The following is an 18,505-nucleotide window of genomic DNA, read 5'->3' on the forward strand; positions in this document are numbered from 1 at the left end:
TCTCTCTCTTGCACTCTTTCCTTCTCTCATTTCTCATCTCAGCTTTGTTTTTGTTTTGTTTTGTTTTCTTTTTTTGGAGGAGAATGAGTTACTGAGTAAACGGTGGAGGAAGCAGCTTATGTGTGCATAATTTAGCGGACTTGTGGCTTAATTAAGAGGACTCCCTTGGCCCTGCTGCTGACCCTTTACAGCAAAGTAGCAACTTGGGAAGACATTTGCCTGGGCCTGTGCTCAGCCGGGAAGAGCTCACGGCTACCAGGTGCAGGGCAAAGTATAGGTGTGCACACGTGCGCCTTGTGGAGAGGGCCAGGGGAAATGTCACAGAGCACAAAGCAGAGTGGAAGGCTTCCAGTGGAAGGCAGGAATGTGATGGGGAGCAGGTTGTTCGGGAGCCGAAGTTTCTGAGATCTACTCCAAGCTCCACACCAAATAGCTGAATCACCTCCAGCCCGTCATTTCACCCTTTCAGTACTTTCTTGAGCCTTCAAAAAAGGAGATTGGATTTGATCTATAATATCCTATCCATTTCTAACATTCTACGACTTGGTGGTTTTGCATGAGATTTTGAGGGGAATTCCAGCGCTTCCTCATTTGCCCCATGCAAGACTCTGCTGTTGAATTTTAGTCTTTCCCCTCATTCCTCACCAAATAATATGTTTCAGGGGCCAAATGGAAGCCACAAGGCACTTTGAAACCACCTCTGAGGGCAAGTCAAGGCTGCCACCATCTCTGCTCATGACAGACTGAGCCAAGCTTCCGCACAAAGACATCAGAGGGAACCTGAGAGTCAACTGCACTTTCCTTCTTCTCAGCTCAAGTACAGAGAAGGGTTGAAGAGCATTGATGACAGGGGGCAGGAAGCGGCGGAGCAGAGCAGAGAAGAATCAAGCCCTTTAGGAAAAAAAATACCTGCTGTGTTAATTTCAGCCATGATTCATCTGGTAGCTGAAAAGATCCCCTTACTAGGGTGGAGACAAGTTCACCACTAACTACAGCAAAGTTTGATTTGGAAGGAAGTATTGATTATGGACTATCTACTGTCCCTTAATGTTCTAAGGATCTAGTTTGTTCTGACTTGACTAGAGCAGCCAGTTGGGGAATAAGCCTGCCTGGCTTTGACTCCTGGCTTCATGGCCGACTTTTTTGACCTCTGGGGGGAGAAAAAGCCTATTCCATGGCCAGGTTCTGGGGAATGTAGGCTGGAGAAAATGCAGTTTCTTCCTACAAAAACCTCTAGAGTGGCCTTTGATCCGTAGGAAAGCAGGATGCTGTCCTTTCTCCAATCTGCACTCACCTGAGACCAGGGAGATCTGCATGGCAGAACCAAGACCCATGATGAATCAATCATTCTTTACTTCTTATTCTCCTTTTCTTCAAATGAAGAGGCCTACCCTGATCCTCACTGGGCATCGGTAGACTTCAGTTCATCTCTGAAAAATGACACTCTTAACTCACAGGTAAGTAGAGGTCTGAGTAGATGCAGAGCAGTGGAGAGGCCAGAGTCTGAATATAGAATTGGACATGAGACAGACATCTAAACATTTCCTGGACACTAACTGCAAAAAGAAGCCTAGTTTCATCTCTGCTTTAGTCTATCTTATTGGTTGGCTTGAGTTTCATCAACTTGTAAACATAATATCTTTATGCTTGGGAAATTGGAGGTTGAATGAGAGTAGAGGTACAGAGAGGACAGAGATGTGAGGCAGAGAAGACAGAAGTAAACTGTGTTGTGGGTTTCATTTTCCCATCTGTGACGTGGATCTAGGAAGAACCAATCATAGCAGATCAGATTGAAACAAGGAGTTAAAATACAGTGAAATGTATCTAATAATAATTATAAATCCCACCAACTTGGAACAAAGAATCTTCTCTGCCTCTGACAAGTTGGAAGCGCTTGAATGCCAGAAATTTCTCTACCACAGTAACTAGAACTCCTTTCTAGTCTCCATGGAGCTCAGAGAATCCTCTCAGAGTAAGGGGATGAGGCTGGCCCTTTGGTATCATTAGAGTCTATGGTGGACTCAGTTCTACCCCAGGATTCAATCAATGCAATTAACATGAGCTAAGACTCCCCAGGCACTGGCCTTCTTAGCACTGATTAACAGCTTCTCCAGGACTTGGTCTGTGGTATGAGGAGTATCTCTTTCGTTTCACTTTATGTGTTAATCTTCTGACTTTTCCTGGTGGCTGCTTGATCTGGAATGGAATCTGAGTCATCGAAAAAGAGCCACTTCAAATTCTCTCCCTCCAGTAGCTCAGGATGAGCTGAGCTCCTCTGCCCATGCTTCCAGTCTTCTCCTGGATGCTTCTCTGAAGAGTGAAAATATTCGTCCTTACTCAGTGAACCTTCTAAATGGTCCTCTTCTACTCCATTCTACCATTTCATAGACCCGGTTCTGTACATGGAAAATAAGTTAGTCTCCTAAGTGTTTTTGCTTAAGGTGATGCAACTGAGTAGACTTCCCTGGCTCCATGCCACTGCTTGCCTGAAAATGTCAAGACCTCAGCATCCTATTTGTCTATGCTGAAACTGCACCTTAATTGAGGCTGGTTGTACTGGGCTTGCAGTTGTGAAACAGCACCTGCCTTTGACTCAGCAGTGGGCACACTGCTGTGGAAAGTGAGGGAATTATAGAACACGTGGGATGTAATACACGGTAGAAAGGCAATGTGAAGGTTACAGAAAGAAACTGACAATGGGCAGGAAAGAGAAGTCAGAGTTCTCAAAGCAGCACTCTCTCGGTGTTGGACGATGATGTTGCTGACCGTGCAGGAGCGGGTGGCAGCAAAAGCTACTGTGTGTGACCTGCTGAGGTTTGTTGTCTGATTAGCAGCTCAGGAGTGCCTGTTATTGATTAGAATATGTCGCTTTGGGACATATGCCCCATAACTTTCACAAAATGTGTTAACCCACCCTATACACAGAGGAGTGGTTCAACTTGGCACCTTACCAAGGGATTCCAATTTTTCCCGTGTAAGTGACTGTGTCGAAAAGGGCTTCATTAGTGCAGTGTATGTAGAAACCACAGCCACCAATCAAAGAACAAGATCCACCTGCACTCAGGAAGAAAAGGACTACTCATCACACCCCAACTTCATCACACCCCACAGTCACACTCTGAGATGATAATTGCTAGTGGCAGAGGCATCATCTTCACACTATCAAGAGGTGCTCTGTGTGTGTGTCTGCATGCACACACATGTATATATTCAGATGATGAACACTACAGGAGTGCAAGATTAAACTATCACATCTTTTCTAATGTTAAATTCTAGTTCCTGCCATATAAAAATTGCTGATCTAACTATAACTATAAAATTGGTATCATTAATGCAAATTCAGCTTTCTGCATATTTCTGTGTATAGTCACCAACTAAATTCTTCCTTACTTCGGTGTCCAATATGCTATTGCAACAGACATTGAATTTATTCATGGGAAAAAAAAAAGACTTGAGGACAGACAGAAAGACAGACTGAAAGAAAGACAGAAAGGAAAAACAAAGACAAAAGAGAGAGAGGAAGAGAGGCAGAGAGAGAGAATGAATCCTAAATAATTGGAGACCACTTAGAGAAGCACCACAGCAAGAGTGCTAAGAGTGCCGTTAATCCCCCTAACTATCCTACAGAGGAAGGTGCTTATTATCAGTCACAGACAAATCTGTTTGCACCACCAGAGATACTCAAGGGACTCGGACATGTATATTCTGTTTAGGGTTGGATTATTGGAGGATAAGCTTCTTGGGGTGGTGTCTAGCAGGTGATGACCTCTTGTGATGTGACTAGCAGACAGATTCTGGGATACATGGAAATGAAGTTCATTCCTGTCTGCTGAAAAGTTATCTCTCTCTTTTTTTTTTTTTTTTTTATTTTCCTATACATTTTATTTGATTTTTTTTTTTTAACATCTTTATTGGGGTATAATTGCTTTACAATGGTGTGTTAGTTTCTGCTTTATAACAAAGTGAATCAGCTATACATATACATATGTCTCTCTTTTTTTTTAATTGAAGTATAGCCGATTTACAATATCGTGCTAGTTTCAGGTATACAGCACAGTGATTCAGATATATGTATAGATATATATAGATAGATAGATAGATATTATTTTTCAGATTCTTTTCCCTTATAGGTTATTACAAAATATTGAGTATAGTTCCCTGTGCTATACAGTAGGTCCTTGTTGATTATCTATTTTATATATTGTAGTGTGTATATGTTAATTCCAACCTCCTAATTTGTCTGTCCCCCAACCCCATTTCCCCTGCGGTAACCATAAATTTGTTTTCTATGTCTGTTTCTATTTTGTAAATAAGTTCATTTGTGTCTTTTTCATCTCTATTTTTTCTAGGCCATGTAATAAATGTCCAGATCAAATGCTTCAAGAGGTACTCAGGCCCTGGGGCACTGCTGATGACCCATGCAGAACCTTCTTTCGGAGGCAGTTACATCATTACCCCACTAGAATGTAAGCTACATAAGGGCGTGGACTTCATCTGCTTTGTTCACTGTTGTATCTACAGCACCTAAAACATCTGGCCTGTGATGTGCACTCAATAAATATTTGTTAAGTGCATGCATGAATCAGTGGGAACACAGTCCGTTCCACACAGTAAATATTTATTCATCATTCCAAGTCCTATTACTTTTATGTTACGTAAGGGCTTCACAGCTTACACATCATGGATGATCACAGTCCCCAAGTGAGCGAAATAAGATATTCATGAGCATGATCACCAGCAAAAACCAATTTACTTTTGAGGAGAAGCGTGACATGGTCCTATCATCCCCGAAAAAGAATGTTTCAGAGTTATGAGAGCCAAGAGACAAGGAAAGTCAATGCAAACTCTGTGGAAACCTTAATGAAACTCTCCTGCATGCCTAGTGAATCACTCTCAAGTGGCTGGTGGGATGAGTAATGATGCTGAGGGTCCAGCAGGAGAGAAATGGTGCCTATCTGGGTGCTAGTCAATACACCATCCCTGCCTGGAGCCCCACTTCTCTGTTGACTCCTAGACACTGAACAGAGAGCCAGCAACAGAGGCAGGACCATTGTTCACTGTGCTATCCTGGTGCTGATAACTGGTTCATATTTGAGGTCTGAGAGAAGCTCAGTCAACCTCTCCACGGGCTCCCCCAAATTCAGATACCCAAGGCTTGGTCTGCAAAACCCATGCCGGAAATATTCCATAAAAGAAGGAAAGGTAATCTTGGAAACATGGGACTTAAATCAATTACTCTCCAAAAGTCTTAGGAGAGCGCTGAACATATCTAACACATCTGCCATTTTGTTCTTTCTTCTTCCTTCCTCCAGCTGAGTAGAGGACTGTGAAACTCCCACCACCACTATTACCTCACACACACTGTGCATATCTCCTTGAGTCTGTAGGGCATGAGGGCTTCCCGCCTCTGCCGGCAGCGCTCCGTCAGCACCAGAAGTTGAGCCCCCACTTTCAAGTAAACTGTCACATCCTTGGAGGTTGAAAATGACCCTGAAAAGAAAAACTCACACACAGCAACAAGATGCAGCCTTGCTCCTTGGAGATCCAACTGAAACGCCCCTGTCCTTGTCAGCAGACATTTTAAAAGACGTCCTTTTTTTTTTTTTTTTTTTTTTTTTTTAGGGGCACGAACCCGTGTCCCCTGCATCGGCAGGTGGACTCTCAACCACTGCGCCACCAGGGAAGCCCCGAAAGACGTCTGTCTTTTATTTCACACATGCCCCCAACTTCTTACCCCAATGCTTCTGAAAAGTAGCTAATGCTTTGAGAGTTTCCTCAGCTTGGGAACACAGTCGACTTTTGAGGTACCCCCACAGACCACTTTATACTTAAATAAGTGGGATAAATAGTATGGGGGAGTTGGATCCAGGACGGGATGCCAAATGACTCTCCAACTCTGCCCCCAAAATTAAGCCCTAAAAGTCACTGAATTCACCAGATAATACCCGATCCCGGACAGACATGCTTCTCAGACTGAGGTTGCAGAAGCCTGCTTGTCAGGAGGGTACAATTGTAATTTTCCTTGTATTGGGCTGAAATGTGACAGACTCTTTCCTGGAATGAAACATTTATGAAAATGATGTGCTTAATCCATTTTTAGCAGCTCAGTAGTTTTTTCATGATGAAATCATCTTTCATCCAGTAAAACATTTTACTTATTGTAGCTTCTACGCAATCTCCTGCTGCAATCCAGCCACTTCTCGTGGCCAATGGGAAAACCAATTTCAAAAGAGGAAAAGGGTGCAATACATTTTGGAGCATGGAGATTCCCATACACCATAGTTCGATAATAAGAAGAGAAAAAATTTGTGGGGCGAGGCTGGACACAAATTTGTGCCCCTCCCACACCAGAAAATGCTGAGGTCATCTTCAGAAAGTGTGGGAACTCTTGAATGGTCATCTCCCCTGCTTCTTGTCACCTCCTAGGAGCAGCTTATCCAATTCTTTGCCTCCCTGGTCCCCCTCCTTCTCCCAAAGCCTTTCAACACCCTTGGGAAGCCATATCCCTTCAGCAACCAGACCCTTGGTCATGGCGGCAGCCTTTCATAAGAAGGGATCTTTCCTCCCAGGAAACTGATCCCGCTGTGTTCTCAGCACTCAGGGACCCCACGGGACACATCAGCGGAGAAGCAGAGTGACCAGGTCATGCAGCGCCTTGAACTTCAGCTTGAAAGCAATAGGGAAGAGTTGAGGAAGGGGAAGTGACAAAATCAAGCTTGTCAGAGGGAGTGAGTTAAATAGGATCAAATGCTTCTGCTGCCCGCCCCCTTAGTGCCCTAGCCTGCAGCTCTGCCCTGAGTGGTGCTGTAAGTCTTGGTTCCTGCCCACGGAGTGGGGATTGTGATGCTTACAGAAAACACGGAGGGAGGGTGAGCAGGTGAAAGAGCTGCTAAAGATATTTTCAGGAAAATTAGTACTTCGTATTTTGTACTTACTGGCCATATAAGCATGATATCAGGCTTGTAATGTTTCCAGTCCCAATTCCAAAAGCCCAGCTCCGCCATCAACATTTTAGTGTGTAATCTTTAAAATTATCTTCTTTCCCCTTCATTGGTGGTTTAAAAATTCCTCTTCTTTAATAATAACACAACCACAAGGGAGATGCAGCACAAGTTCTACCCTTCATTGCCTCTAAGTGGGTCCCTTTGAAGAGCTTGCAATCCCCGCACACCCTTCTCTGGTGGGGCTGAGGGGCCGCAGTCAGCGCTGGAATTGACCCCTATAAAGTGACACCGACCCCTCCCCTGAGTACACACTCAAGAACTCAGATGAGCTGTTGTGAGAGTTTCCACTGCAGAATAAATGAAAACATTTTGCTTCTCACAGTCGTAATTTAAAAAGAGAGCGTGAGAAAATGGAGATAATGGGAAGTTGAGAGAGAAAACGGGAATGGAGAGAAAGTGAGGGTGAAAGAAGAGGGGGAGACAGACCCCCACAGAAGGTGAGACCCAGAAAAGAAACAGGAAGGGAGATTAGAGATGGAGAGAGTGAAGATGAAGGAAAGCTTCAGGGAGAGAGGGAGGAAGAAAGTAAGGAAAAAGAGGGAGGGAGGGAGGGTGGATGAGGCACTCGCGGAAGTCCCAGAGCGGTTCAGGTGGTGCTTGAGCAAGTTTGGGGAAGGGTCGTCAAGAAAAGAGCTGCTCAAGCACCTGGATGCTGTAAGCAAATGGGCAGAAGCAAGGGGATGGCGAGCGGCCCACACTCCCTGCCTCTCTACTCCATCCTGGGCTTCGGGGCTGCCGGGTCATTGCTCTTGACCCCCTTGACTTCTCTGAAGCTTGCAAAGCCTGCTGTGCGCCAGGCCTACCCTGCCCCTGTCAGGGACACCTATTCCTCCTTACAGCCTCGCCAGGCTGGGGAAAGGGGGATTCAGAGAGCTAAAGAGAGCCCCCCAAGCTCAGCAGAGATGAGCTAAGGGAGGCAAGCAGGCAGGAAAGAGGATGCACAACTACAAGGATGAAGATGGGTCATGCAGACAGACAGATGGACAGACTGATAGGCAGGCAGACATAGGAGAACTCCGAAGTTCCTCTGCCTTATACATCCCTTGTGTCTCCACCCAGAGGGTTGAGGAAAAGCCACCCCTGCCCTCGGCCTCCTCCTCACCTCCTCTCATCCCTGAAGCTGTCAGCTGGAGGAAACCCACTGGCCCCCCTAAACCCTCTCAGGTCTTTGTCCCCCTTACGAAAATCATTAAGCCTTTAGAGTTCGGCCACAGCTTGGCTCCAGGCTAAAAGGGGAACTGCTGGGGAGGTTGGGGAATCAGGGCAGCCTGCATGCACTCCTCCAGCTGGACAGTTAGAAGCTAGACAGAACACCTCCGGCCCTCTCCAGGCTGCAGCGGCAGCCCAAGCTCCTCCCCAGCACACAGCACACAGGCTCGCTCGGAACCCCACTCCAGCTGCTGGCGACTGTGCCTTTAAATTGCTGCTTTCAGAGGGTGCATCTCAGGGGGAGGCGGGAGGGATGGAAACATCTTCCTACAGTCTCCCTCTTCCCTCCCCTCCAAGACTCTCCAGGGTTTAGAGAGTGACTGCTGCCCAAAAAGAATCTCCTTCAGCACCCCAGCAGGCAGGCTGAGGCCCTCCGGAGCCCCAGGCGAGCCAGAGCAGGAGCAGGTTATCTGTGTCAGAATCACTTCCAGGGGAATAGTTCTGGCCCCTGGCTGGTAAGGACAGGGCAGAGAAGAGAGAAGAGGAGAGAGCGTGCAACTCCTAGCCCGGCCCTCCTTGGGTTCCATGCAAGTGGCCCAAGTAGGAAGAAGGCTCTGTACTTTCGGCGTTCCCGCCTGGATACTCCCTCTCACCTTGGCAGCCAGGCTGAGAAAGGACTCCAGGGTCCCCGCAGAATGACAACTCTTGTTCCAGCAACCCTCTCCTTCCTTCTCCTCTGGACCCTGCCAGGGCAGGTCCTCCTCAGGTGAGCTGAGTGGGGGTAAGAAGGAGATGCATGCAAATACTGGCCGGGGGTAGCACGGGCTCTGACACAGTTTCCTTGAAGTTTACAAAAAGCCCACAGTCTGGAAGGCTCCAGGGGAGGACACACCCTCCCCCAGTCAGATCCCAGGAGACTTTCATAAAGGATGTCAAAGCTCCAGAGCAGGTGGGAAGGCTTCTGCATGGGTGAGACTTTCCTGGGCCAGGGTAGGGGCTAGGGAGTGAGCCCCAGAACAGAAGCCATCTGTCCTGTCATGCAACCCTATCTCCCTACCAGCTTGGCCACACGTTCCTCAGATCCTTAAAAATGACACCAACATCTGCCAGCTGTTCACCCAAGAGACTTCAAGGAGTAAGGATTTTCCCAAAAACACATCACAATGATGTTGGCTGAACAAACCTTGGCCCTCTGCAGTCACCTTACCCTGCCCAAGGGGGAACCTGTCTACTCTCTGTCCCTGGAGGGGCACTAAGTGGCCATCATTTCCTGGGCTTGGGGGCAAGACATGCTTTGGGCTCCTTGTAAATGGCCTTCTACCCATTCTCACTTTCTCATTAGACCAGGAGCCATTCTAGGTGGATAGGGTGAGCTGAGGAGGAAAGATGGCTGTGCCTTAGGCTGAACTGGTCAGAAGAATGCCTCCCAAGGTGGAGGCAGGTGAGTGCCACCGCAATATCGTCCTCCTCTTCATTCAAAGAGCACGCCAAGATCTGCTTGCCTCTGAGGAGCCTCCTGCCTCACTGGTGGCAGACACATTAGGGGGCAATCAGGCAGGGATGCAGTGGGTGGGGGGCAGTGATAAACTTCTTCAGAGTGAAAAGCAGCCCGAAGTGCAATGGCAGCTCAGCTGGAGTTGATACGAGGATGCAGGCAGAAGGGGGCACCCAGCTGACGCTTGCTGGCCCTGCTGGAGGGGAAGTTGCCTCAAGGCCCAAACTTTGGTGGTAGCATTCCCACTTGAGTGATTGGAGCAAGGCAGGCCCTTAGGAAATCTTGAGACCAAATCCTTCATTGTATTTATGGAAACTGAGGCCTAGAGAGGGCAAGTGACCTGGCCAAGGTCACTTAAGTACCCAGCAGCAGAATCAGCGTTCTCCCCTTACCCCATCCCAAGGCCTTCCATGAGAAAGATTTTCAGCTCTGGAACCTCCCTAGTCCTGCCAGTGTTTGGAACTTTCCAGGAATGAAAGGGAGCAAGGAGAGGCCGCACACGGTGACTCTTCTTTCAGGTCTGCAGACAAGGTAACCCTGGAAAAGCGGGGCTGCCACGACGGTTGGGGCCCAAGACAGCTGAGCCCACAGCCAGTCCCAGGGTCCTGGGGCTGGAGCTAGCGGGAGAGGTGACATGAGAGTGAGGTTGAGGACAGTGGAAAGGGTCTGGCTGCTCCACCTGCAGGGCCACGTGGCCTCTCGGCAGGCAGGTGACAAGCAGCCAGCAGCAGCACCTGGCCAGTGTGGACACCCCATGGTGAAGCCACGCACTTCTGCTTGCACCAGCACCACCACCCGCCTCCTTGGGTTTTCAGAGCCTGCTTAGGCCACCTGCTCTGGCCGCCCCCACTCAGGGCCAAGGTGGCCTCTGGGTTTCTGTACTTCTCATTTTGCAAGTGGGCACCTAGAAACCCATCTCCTAATCCTCCTGCCTGATGGAGAGATCAGCCAAAGTGGGGAGGGAACGAGGAAGGAGAGGGTCTGTGATAAAGGCAGAATACAACAGATCTCAGTTATTAATTCTTTATCTCTCCTGTCCAGGGTGGCCTTGGCAAAAGAAGAAGTCAAATCTGGGACCAAGGTGTCCCAGCCCATGTCCCCCTCTGATTTCCTGGACAAGCTTATGGGGCGAACATCTGGATATGATGCCAGGATTAGGCCCAATTTTAAAGGTAAGAATCATTCATCCTACAAAATACCCTTCCCTCCCCACTTCTTTTGGGGACATACTGCCGAGCTAGCCTCCATTGCCTACCTCAGGGCCAGGAGGCTGGAGGTACAGGGCTGGCTCTCACAGCTCAGAAGGAGTGTCCCCTCCCCATCACCCATGGGCCTGTGTGCCAGGCACTGCCTTCTCCCAGCAGTACCCTAACCTCAAGCTCAGGGAGGGAGTCTTGGAAATTTCTCCCAGATTCCTGGAATGCCCTGCCAATATGGCTGTGCTTTGCTACTCTTAGGCCCACCTGTGAACGTGACCTGCAACATCTTCATCAACAGTTTCAGCTCCATCACCGAGACTACCATGGTAAAGCATTGCCCTGCTCCCGCTTCCACTCTGGTGTGAATGGGTGAAGCCCAGCAGATAGCAAGACTTTCCTCCCTCTGCCATCCTCTCCCTGTTTCAGGGTCATGGCTAAAGCCATGGGATGTCCAAAGTTGGTCACTGGGAGTTTATCTTTCCCCAGCCCAGGGTTTTAGTGGCTAAAGGCAGACTAGCCTAAGCAGCAGATGGTCCAGTTTGGCAGGCAGCTTGATGCATAGCCTCAAGGCTTGGGAAATCAGATAAACCTGTGTTCAAACCCTGACTCTACCATCTCTTAGGCAGGTTACTCAAATCTCTCTTTGTCTCAGTTTCCTCATCTCTAAAATGGGGATCTTAACAGCACCCTCATCTCAGGGTTGACATGAGATTTAAATGAGATGATGCATATGAAGAAAGCGCTTAGCAGAGAGCCTGGCACACAGTAAGTGTTTAATAAATGTCTTTTCCCTTCCCTTCTTTGCCATGTCAGCCCAAAGCAGGCTCCTCCCACAGTGGAAAATGCCCACTGCCCCTGAGATGTGCTCCCAGCGTTTCCTCCTCATGGCCCTCCTGCCCAGGTAGGCTTGCTAGGCCCCTGCAATAGCACTGCCTCTGATGGGCCCATCTCTGTTCAGGACTACCGGGTGAATGTCTTCTTGCGGCAGCAGTGGAACGACCCACGCCTGGCCTACCGAGAATATCCTGATGACTCGCTGGACCTCGATCCCTCCATGCTGGACTCTATTTGGAAGCCAGATCTGTTCTTTGCCAATGAGAAAGGGGCCAATTTTCATGAGGTGACCACAGACAACAAATTGCTGCGCATCTTCAAGAATGGAAATGTGCTCTACAGCATCAGGTGCAGCTGGCGTACAGCCAGGCGAGCTCGGGGCAAGGGGTAGAGGCTGAGGGGTGGGCGGAGGGTTCCCTGTGCTGTGCTGAGGCCCAGTAAGCCAGCCTAACTTCTTTCTTACTGACCCTGCCAGGCTGACTCTCATTTTATCCTGCCCAATGGACCTGAAGAACTTCCCCATGGATATCCAGACCTGCACGATGCAGCTGGAAAGCTGTAAGTGTCCCTAGAAAGTCATAGAGTGAGGCCTGAGATACCAGCTAGTTAACCCCATGCCATGATATTCCAGACAGGATAAGGGCAGCCCAGAGTGGGGATGAACTTCCCCAAGCACACACAGTGATCTCTTGGCACAGGTGAGACTAGAAGCCAGGGCTTGCTAACACTCAGCCCAGTGTGCTTTTCCATCCCTTCGCTATTGGCAGGTCTGGCTGCCCCACAGGGCTGGGGAATGGGAAGGCTCCAGCCTTACATACAAATGTGCTTATGCTGGATATGGAGGGTCATTTGAAGGGTACCTCCTCTGTCCAGATATAATTTCCGTCTCACAGTGCCTGAAGTAATTCTACCTTTACTTCCCCTGAGTTAAGACATTCAAGATGCCTATAAAAATCCAGAGTTGGCAGGGAAGGGGGGAGTCTTTGAACCCTGATTCCTTGTGAACACATAATTTTTTTAACTGAAGTATAGTTACAATGTTGTGTTAATTTCAGGTGTACAGCAAAATAATTCGGATATATATATATATATATACATTCTTTTTCGGATTCTTTTCCATTATAGGTTATTACAAGATATTGAATATAGTTCCCTGTGCTACACAGTAGGTCCTTGTTGTTTATCTATTTTACATATAGTAGTATGTACAGATAGCTTTTGTAGAGAGGTGGGAGAGGACAGTTCTAGGCATAGGACAGTGCCCAGGATAGCAAGGTCAGCCAAGGGCTACCAAGGGCAGGGGGTGCCAACCTGCAGAGGCTGCCCTAAGTGCAGAGAAGCTAAAGGATAGCAAGGCTGGACCATCGCCCATGTCCATTCCTTTGCCATCTCCTGGACAAGTGAGACTGTGAGATCAGGAGATATCCATTTGATCCTCAAAGAAGTCTTGTCAGGCTGTTTCCAACATATAATAACAGTAATGGATAGAATATGTCCTATGTGGTCAGCTTTTTAGAGTTCACAAACCACCTTCATATCCAGGTCCTCATTACCCCCTCTGAAAAGTAGGTGGAGCATTTTACAGAAGGGGAAGTGACTTGCCCAAAGTCACAAAGCTACTCTGGGCCAAGGCCCTACACTGGACATCCGTGAGCCTTGGTGTTTCTGCTCCCATTTCTACCCGACGTGTGAGTATAGTCACCTACGTGGCAAGAGCCTTCACGTACTACTAGCTATCTGTGAGCAACTTGGCATTTTCAATGTTAGCTCCCAATTTGCCCCAGGTCAGGACTCTGGCTGAGAGTCTGTGGTATGCACATTGTCCCATGCATGACTGGCAAGATATAAATAGCTCTTTCCTCCCTGGAGTGAGGTGGCAGAAGCCCCAGCTCTGAGGCTGGCTCAGCTCAAGACGTGGTCAGTACACATGCTTACTCCCCTGGGTTTGAGATGGGGCAGGAGGTTCCCAGCTGGTTTCCTTGACATCTTTCCAAGCCTTTTGATGTGCTTTCTAGGTCTGCCAGAATAATTTCTCTTTGGGTCTTTCTAAAGCTTGAGAACTAGGTAGGAGAGGAATCTTTCTGATTTACCCACTTAGGCTGGGCCCATGAGGCAATTGACCCTCTTCCGAATGGTTTTCCTTTCCAAGATGAGCATGAAACTCCTAAAACCCAGGCCTTATTCCTCATTTGTTCTTTCCTGCCAGTTCTAACCCTCTCCCTGCCCCCGTCCAACCACCACACTCTGCAGTCCTCTGCCATCTCTGTCACTTTCAGTTGGCTACACCATGAATGACCTCGTGTTTGAGTGGCTGGAAGATTCTCCTGCTGTCCAAGTGGCTGAGGGGTTGACTCTGCCCCAGTTTACCTTGCGGGATGAGAAGGATCTAGGCTATTGTACCAAGCGCTACAACACAGGTAAAAATCCAAGATCTTTACTGGCTGTGGGCCACAAGAGGGCCTCCAGATGGGAGGGAAAGGGGCAAGGCAGCTAGCCTCTACTGAAGGTCCAATCTGTACCAGATGTGGCGCTAAGTGCTTCATATGACTTATCTCATTATGGTAGGGGTGATCAGCCCCATTTCTCAGAAAGAGAAAACTGAGGTTCTAAGAAGTTGAATCAGTTGGCCAAGTCACACAGCTAGTAAATGGTTGATTTAGAATTCAAATCCAGATCTGTCTAATGCCAAAGCCCTTGTTCTTGTCCCTATCACACACTGCAGAACAAATGGTCCTGTGCCAGTGAGTGGCAGGAGTGTTCCACCTGTCCTGGGGCCAACTTCACGTGGAAAGTGGGGAATCTACATCTGGGAGTAGTCAATGAGTTCACTGAACCAGGAGAGAAGAGAATTCAGGTCACCAGCTGGCTTACCGTCCATACCTCCTACCACTGTCCCCACTGCTCAACTCTCATGAATTGGCTTGGTTTCCCAGGTGTGAAAAGCATGCCAGGAAATGGAGAGGAGCTGGTTTTCCAGCCTGAACGTCTGTCCCCTGCAGCTTCCCTAATCGCTGCTAGCTCCTCATTTCCCCTGGCAATTTGGCTGTGAAGAGCTATGACCCTGAGATAGAGGCCACAAGCTGAAGAGGGGAGATCACACTCCAATGGTGTGCTGATGTGCTTTGGGTGCAGCCCTATGAATTTGTGTGTGAATGTGGAGGTGCAGGTAGCTGGGGAGACGAATGAGCCACTGAATTTAGAAAATGCAGGTGTGAGTGGAAATTGGTATAACCTTTTTTAGGGGGAAAAACTGGCATTTTGTATATAGACTGGTGGGTTTTAAATTTTGGTATGCATTATATTTCCCTGGGGAGCCTGTTAAAATATTGATTCCTGGGTTCTGCCTCTCAGAGATTCTGATTACATGTGCTTGGAGTGATGCCCAGAAATCTGTGTTTGAACAAGCATCCTGAGGATTCTGATGCAGATGGTCCAGGGGGCACGCTAAGAAACTTTAGTCTGGAAGCTAAATTTGTTTCCCTACCTGTTGATCCAGGAATTCCACTGCCTGGAATTTATTATGAGGAAATATTCTGAAATATCATATTGACTTTAGACCCCAAGAGGGTTCCTGGGTCACTGTTTATACTAGCAAAAACTTGGAACTGCTCTAAATATCCACCAATAGGGTGGAAGTTAAGTAAATTACATAGCCCATCTGCTTGGTGGGATATTATCCAGACGTTTAAAAAGAATGCTTGCAAGGTGCTTATATCAACATGGGAAACTTCAAGTGGAAAAGGGTAAGATTCAAAGTTGTATACACAGAATGATTCTACTGTGATGAAAGAAACAAACCAAAAGCATGTGTTTAAAAACCCTGGAAGGAAATAGCACTAAGCGTTTCTAAAGCGGTATGATACAACAGGTAAGAGCAAGAACCCTGGAGTCAGATAGAGCTGAGTTTGAATTCTGGCTGCACCATTTACTAGTTGGGTGCCCTTGAGCAACATAACTTAATCTCTTTGAGCCTCGGTATCCCTGTCTATAAAATGGGAAATAATAATTTGACCTGCCCCAAAGAGTTGCTATGGGATTCAAATGAGATAAACTATATAAAGTCAGGGCACTTAGTAGGGGCTTGACAAATGTAAGCTTATGAATATTATTATTCTTTCTCTACTTCTCACTTTCATTCTGTGCTAAACAAGTGTTAATTTTGTCATTGAAAACAAAACTGCTATCACCAAAAAAAAAAAAAAGGAAGGAAGGAAGGAAAGAAAGGAAAGAAAATATGGATACCTAGCCAAAACATGTCACGGCAAGAAGCCCACGGTGGGTGGACTCAGGAAAGAGTAAGAGATCACAGCATCACACAGCATGTCAAAGCCATAATCAGTCACTGATGAAAGCACTAACCTTGAGGGATCAGACAGTCCTGTTAAGAGTAAGCCTAGGCCAGAATAAAATAATAATATACACATCCTCTGTTTTTTGCTTTGGTTAGCCTAAGCGTCTGCTGCCAGAAGCTCTGAGCTAGTGTTTTCTTAGCCTTGGGGATGGAAAGCAGGGTAAAATGAAGGTGGCTGGCAGAGGAGGCGAGCATTGGCACATGTGCCTGGGGCCAATGCACTTTTTGTGGATGGAATAGAATGCTGCTGCCAGATGCTTTCTGGGAACCCGCTGCCTGCTGTTCAGAGCTGGTCTCTGTTAGACATTGTTTCCAGATGTTTGCTATCCTGCTCTTACTTGCTTAAGACACAGGCAGTGTCTATCTCAGTGAATCATTGCCAGAGAGCTTCAAGGGTCCCAGCACGCACAAGCTAGGCTGCTGAGATTTGAGTTGAGTATAAGCTCATTTTGTTAATCATGATAATAGTACCAGCTACCTACTGTGCTCAACACCTCAAATACATTATCTCATTTAATTCCTACAACTGCCCAATGATGGAGTTGATATTGTTGTTACTCTATTTTACAGGCAAGGAAGCTGAAGCTTTAAAAGCTTAGGTGTTTTGCCTGAGGTCACACAGCTAGTGAGTGGAAGGTTCTGGATTCAAACCCATACAGTCTGGCTCTGGAGCCCTCCCACCCTTAATCCTCTTGCAGTGCTGTCACAGGGAAGGCCTTCTGCTGGCAACTAAAGTGCTGGGAGCAAGAGGTCAAGTCCCCAGTGGCTTCTCTGAGAGTTGCCTCAAAACACGCATCTGGTGCTCCCTGGGGCCATTTCGAAAGGCTCATTTATTGGCGCAGGTTAGGTGCCCAGAGGCTGACCCACAGAAATAGAGCTGCCCTTGTCCTGCCTCTCAGGCTCAGCTGCAGGCTGGCGACCTGGGGCCTGATACCTCACCTCTTTCCTTGCAGGGAAATTCACCTGCATCGAGGTAAAGTTTCACCTGGAACGACAGATGGGCTACTATCTGATTCAGATGTATATCCCCAGCCTACTCATCGTCATCCTGTCCTGGGTCTCCTTCTGGATCAACATGGATGCTGCCCCTGCCCGGGTGGGCCTAGGCATCACCACTGTGCTCACAATGACAACTCAGAGCTCTGGATCCCGGACCTCTTTGCCTAAGGTGAAGAGACATGCAAGGGAACTTGCTTGCCATAGAGCTCCCCATTTCCCATTCATCCCCTGTTCCCTCCTGCTGACTATTTTCCTTGGATTTAAGGTAGAGAAGAGCCATCGAGCAAGAGCAGGTGGCCTGCATTCTCTTCCCCCAGAACATACCGCTAATAACATTGCCAACAGTGTGGAGGCTGGGGTTGCAGATGCTGTCTGGCTGGGGAACGAGTAGAGACAGTGCTGACTTACTTTGACTTTCATCAGGAAATACTAGCATGTCCAAGATTAAAAGACCCTTAGCAAGTAGAAAGTCCCACTCCCTCATGGTACAGATGAGGGCATTGCAGCCCAGAGAGATAGAATGACTTTCTCAAGGTCATGCTTCACAAGAAACAATCAAACAATCCGACATCTGTTTCTTGCTATGTCGGAAATCGGATACTATTACAAAAAACTCTAGAGACAATGTCCCTTCTTTTGGGGTGAGAAAACTTTGAGGTAGCAAATAGCAATGAAAGTCAGTAGACTCTGATCACCTAGGGCCTGGTGATATTTTGATTATGCAGAGAGATTTGTGCTGATGGAACTGGGCCTAGGTTCTCCCTGCCTCATGTCTTCATGTGCGGAATTTAGAGGTCGTCACCTCAATGTCCTTACAGTCAGCAAGGCTCTGAGAAAATCAGGGAGCAAACTCATTCATTCATTCAATAAATATTTACTGAGCATGTACTATGTACCAGGCACTGTACTAGGCCATGGAGAAATAATGGGAAACCAAAACAACACAGCTTTTGCAGATCTTCCAGTGAATATATTCCCTCTTGCTCTGTATTGATGGAAACCAGGCGCTGTGATGGCCCATCTCCCAGTGTTTATTTTTAAGAAGATTTTTACTGGGGACTTAAACAGGGGGTAATCCAGACACCCAGAGTTAATTTACAAATTTGCTATATAGTGGGGAGGTGGGGGTGGGGGTAACAGTGGTTAAGAGTAACAGAATAGAGTCAGGTAGATTTTGATTTAAGTCCCTGCCTTGTCATTTACTAATGGTGATCTTAGGTAAAGACCTTAATGTCTCAGTCTCCTCACCTGTAACATGGAAATATTACCTCTTCCATAGGGTTATTGCAAGTAATAAATAAGATAATGTATGAACACAGAGAACAGTGTTTGCCACATAATAACCACTCAATAAATGTTAACTATTGTTATAATTATTAGGAGTCTAGGTGGAAAGAACTGGGTGGTAGACCTAGGCCTAAAGCAGCTGGTGGTGTTTCCAATCATTTTTGAGTCACCAGGAAACCTTTGAGGT

At 47.3% G+C, this 18,505-nt stretch overlaps 1 protein-coding gene across 1 annotated transcript in view; it reads left to right on the forward strand.

Moving 5' to 3' along the window:
• Positions 1–8,848: 8,848 nt before the first annotated feature.
• LOC112401400 (glycine receptor subunit alpha-4) overlaps positions 8,849–18,505 on the forward strand; it is a 21,762-nt gene continuing 12,105 nt past the window's right edge. Inside the window, exons 1-7 of the mRNA XM_024747640.1 lie at positions 8,849–8,919; positions 10,690–10,820; positions 11,106–11,173; positions 11,806–12,029; positions 12,157–12,239; positions 13,958–14,098; positions 16,986–17,200. Of these exons, the coding sequence (XP_024603408.1) occupies positions 8,849–8,919; positions 10,690–10,820; positions 11,106–11,173; positions 11,806–12,029; positions 12,157–12,239; positions 13,958–14,098; positions 16,986–17,200 (933 nt within the window). The remainder of the gene's footprint in view (positions 8,920–10,689; positions 10,821–11,105; positions 11,174–11,805; positions 12,030–12,156; positions 12,240–13,957; positions 14,099–16,985; positions 17,201–18,505) is intronic.

Source organism: Neophocaena asiaeorientalis, unplaced genomic scaffold, assembly GCF_003031525.2.
Source record: "Neophocaena asiaeorientalis asiaeorientalis breed wild unplaced genomic scaffold, Neophocaena_asiaeorientalis_V1.1 scaffold917, whole genome shotgun sequence".
Lineage (NCBI taxonomy): Eukaryota > Metazoa > Chordata > Mammalia > Artiodactyla > Phocoenidae > Neophocaena > Neophocaena asiaeorientalis.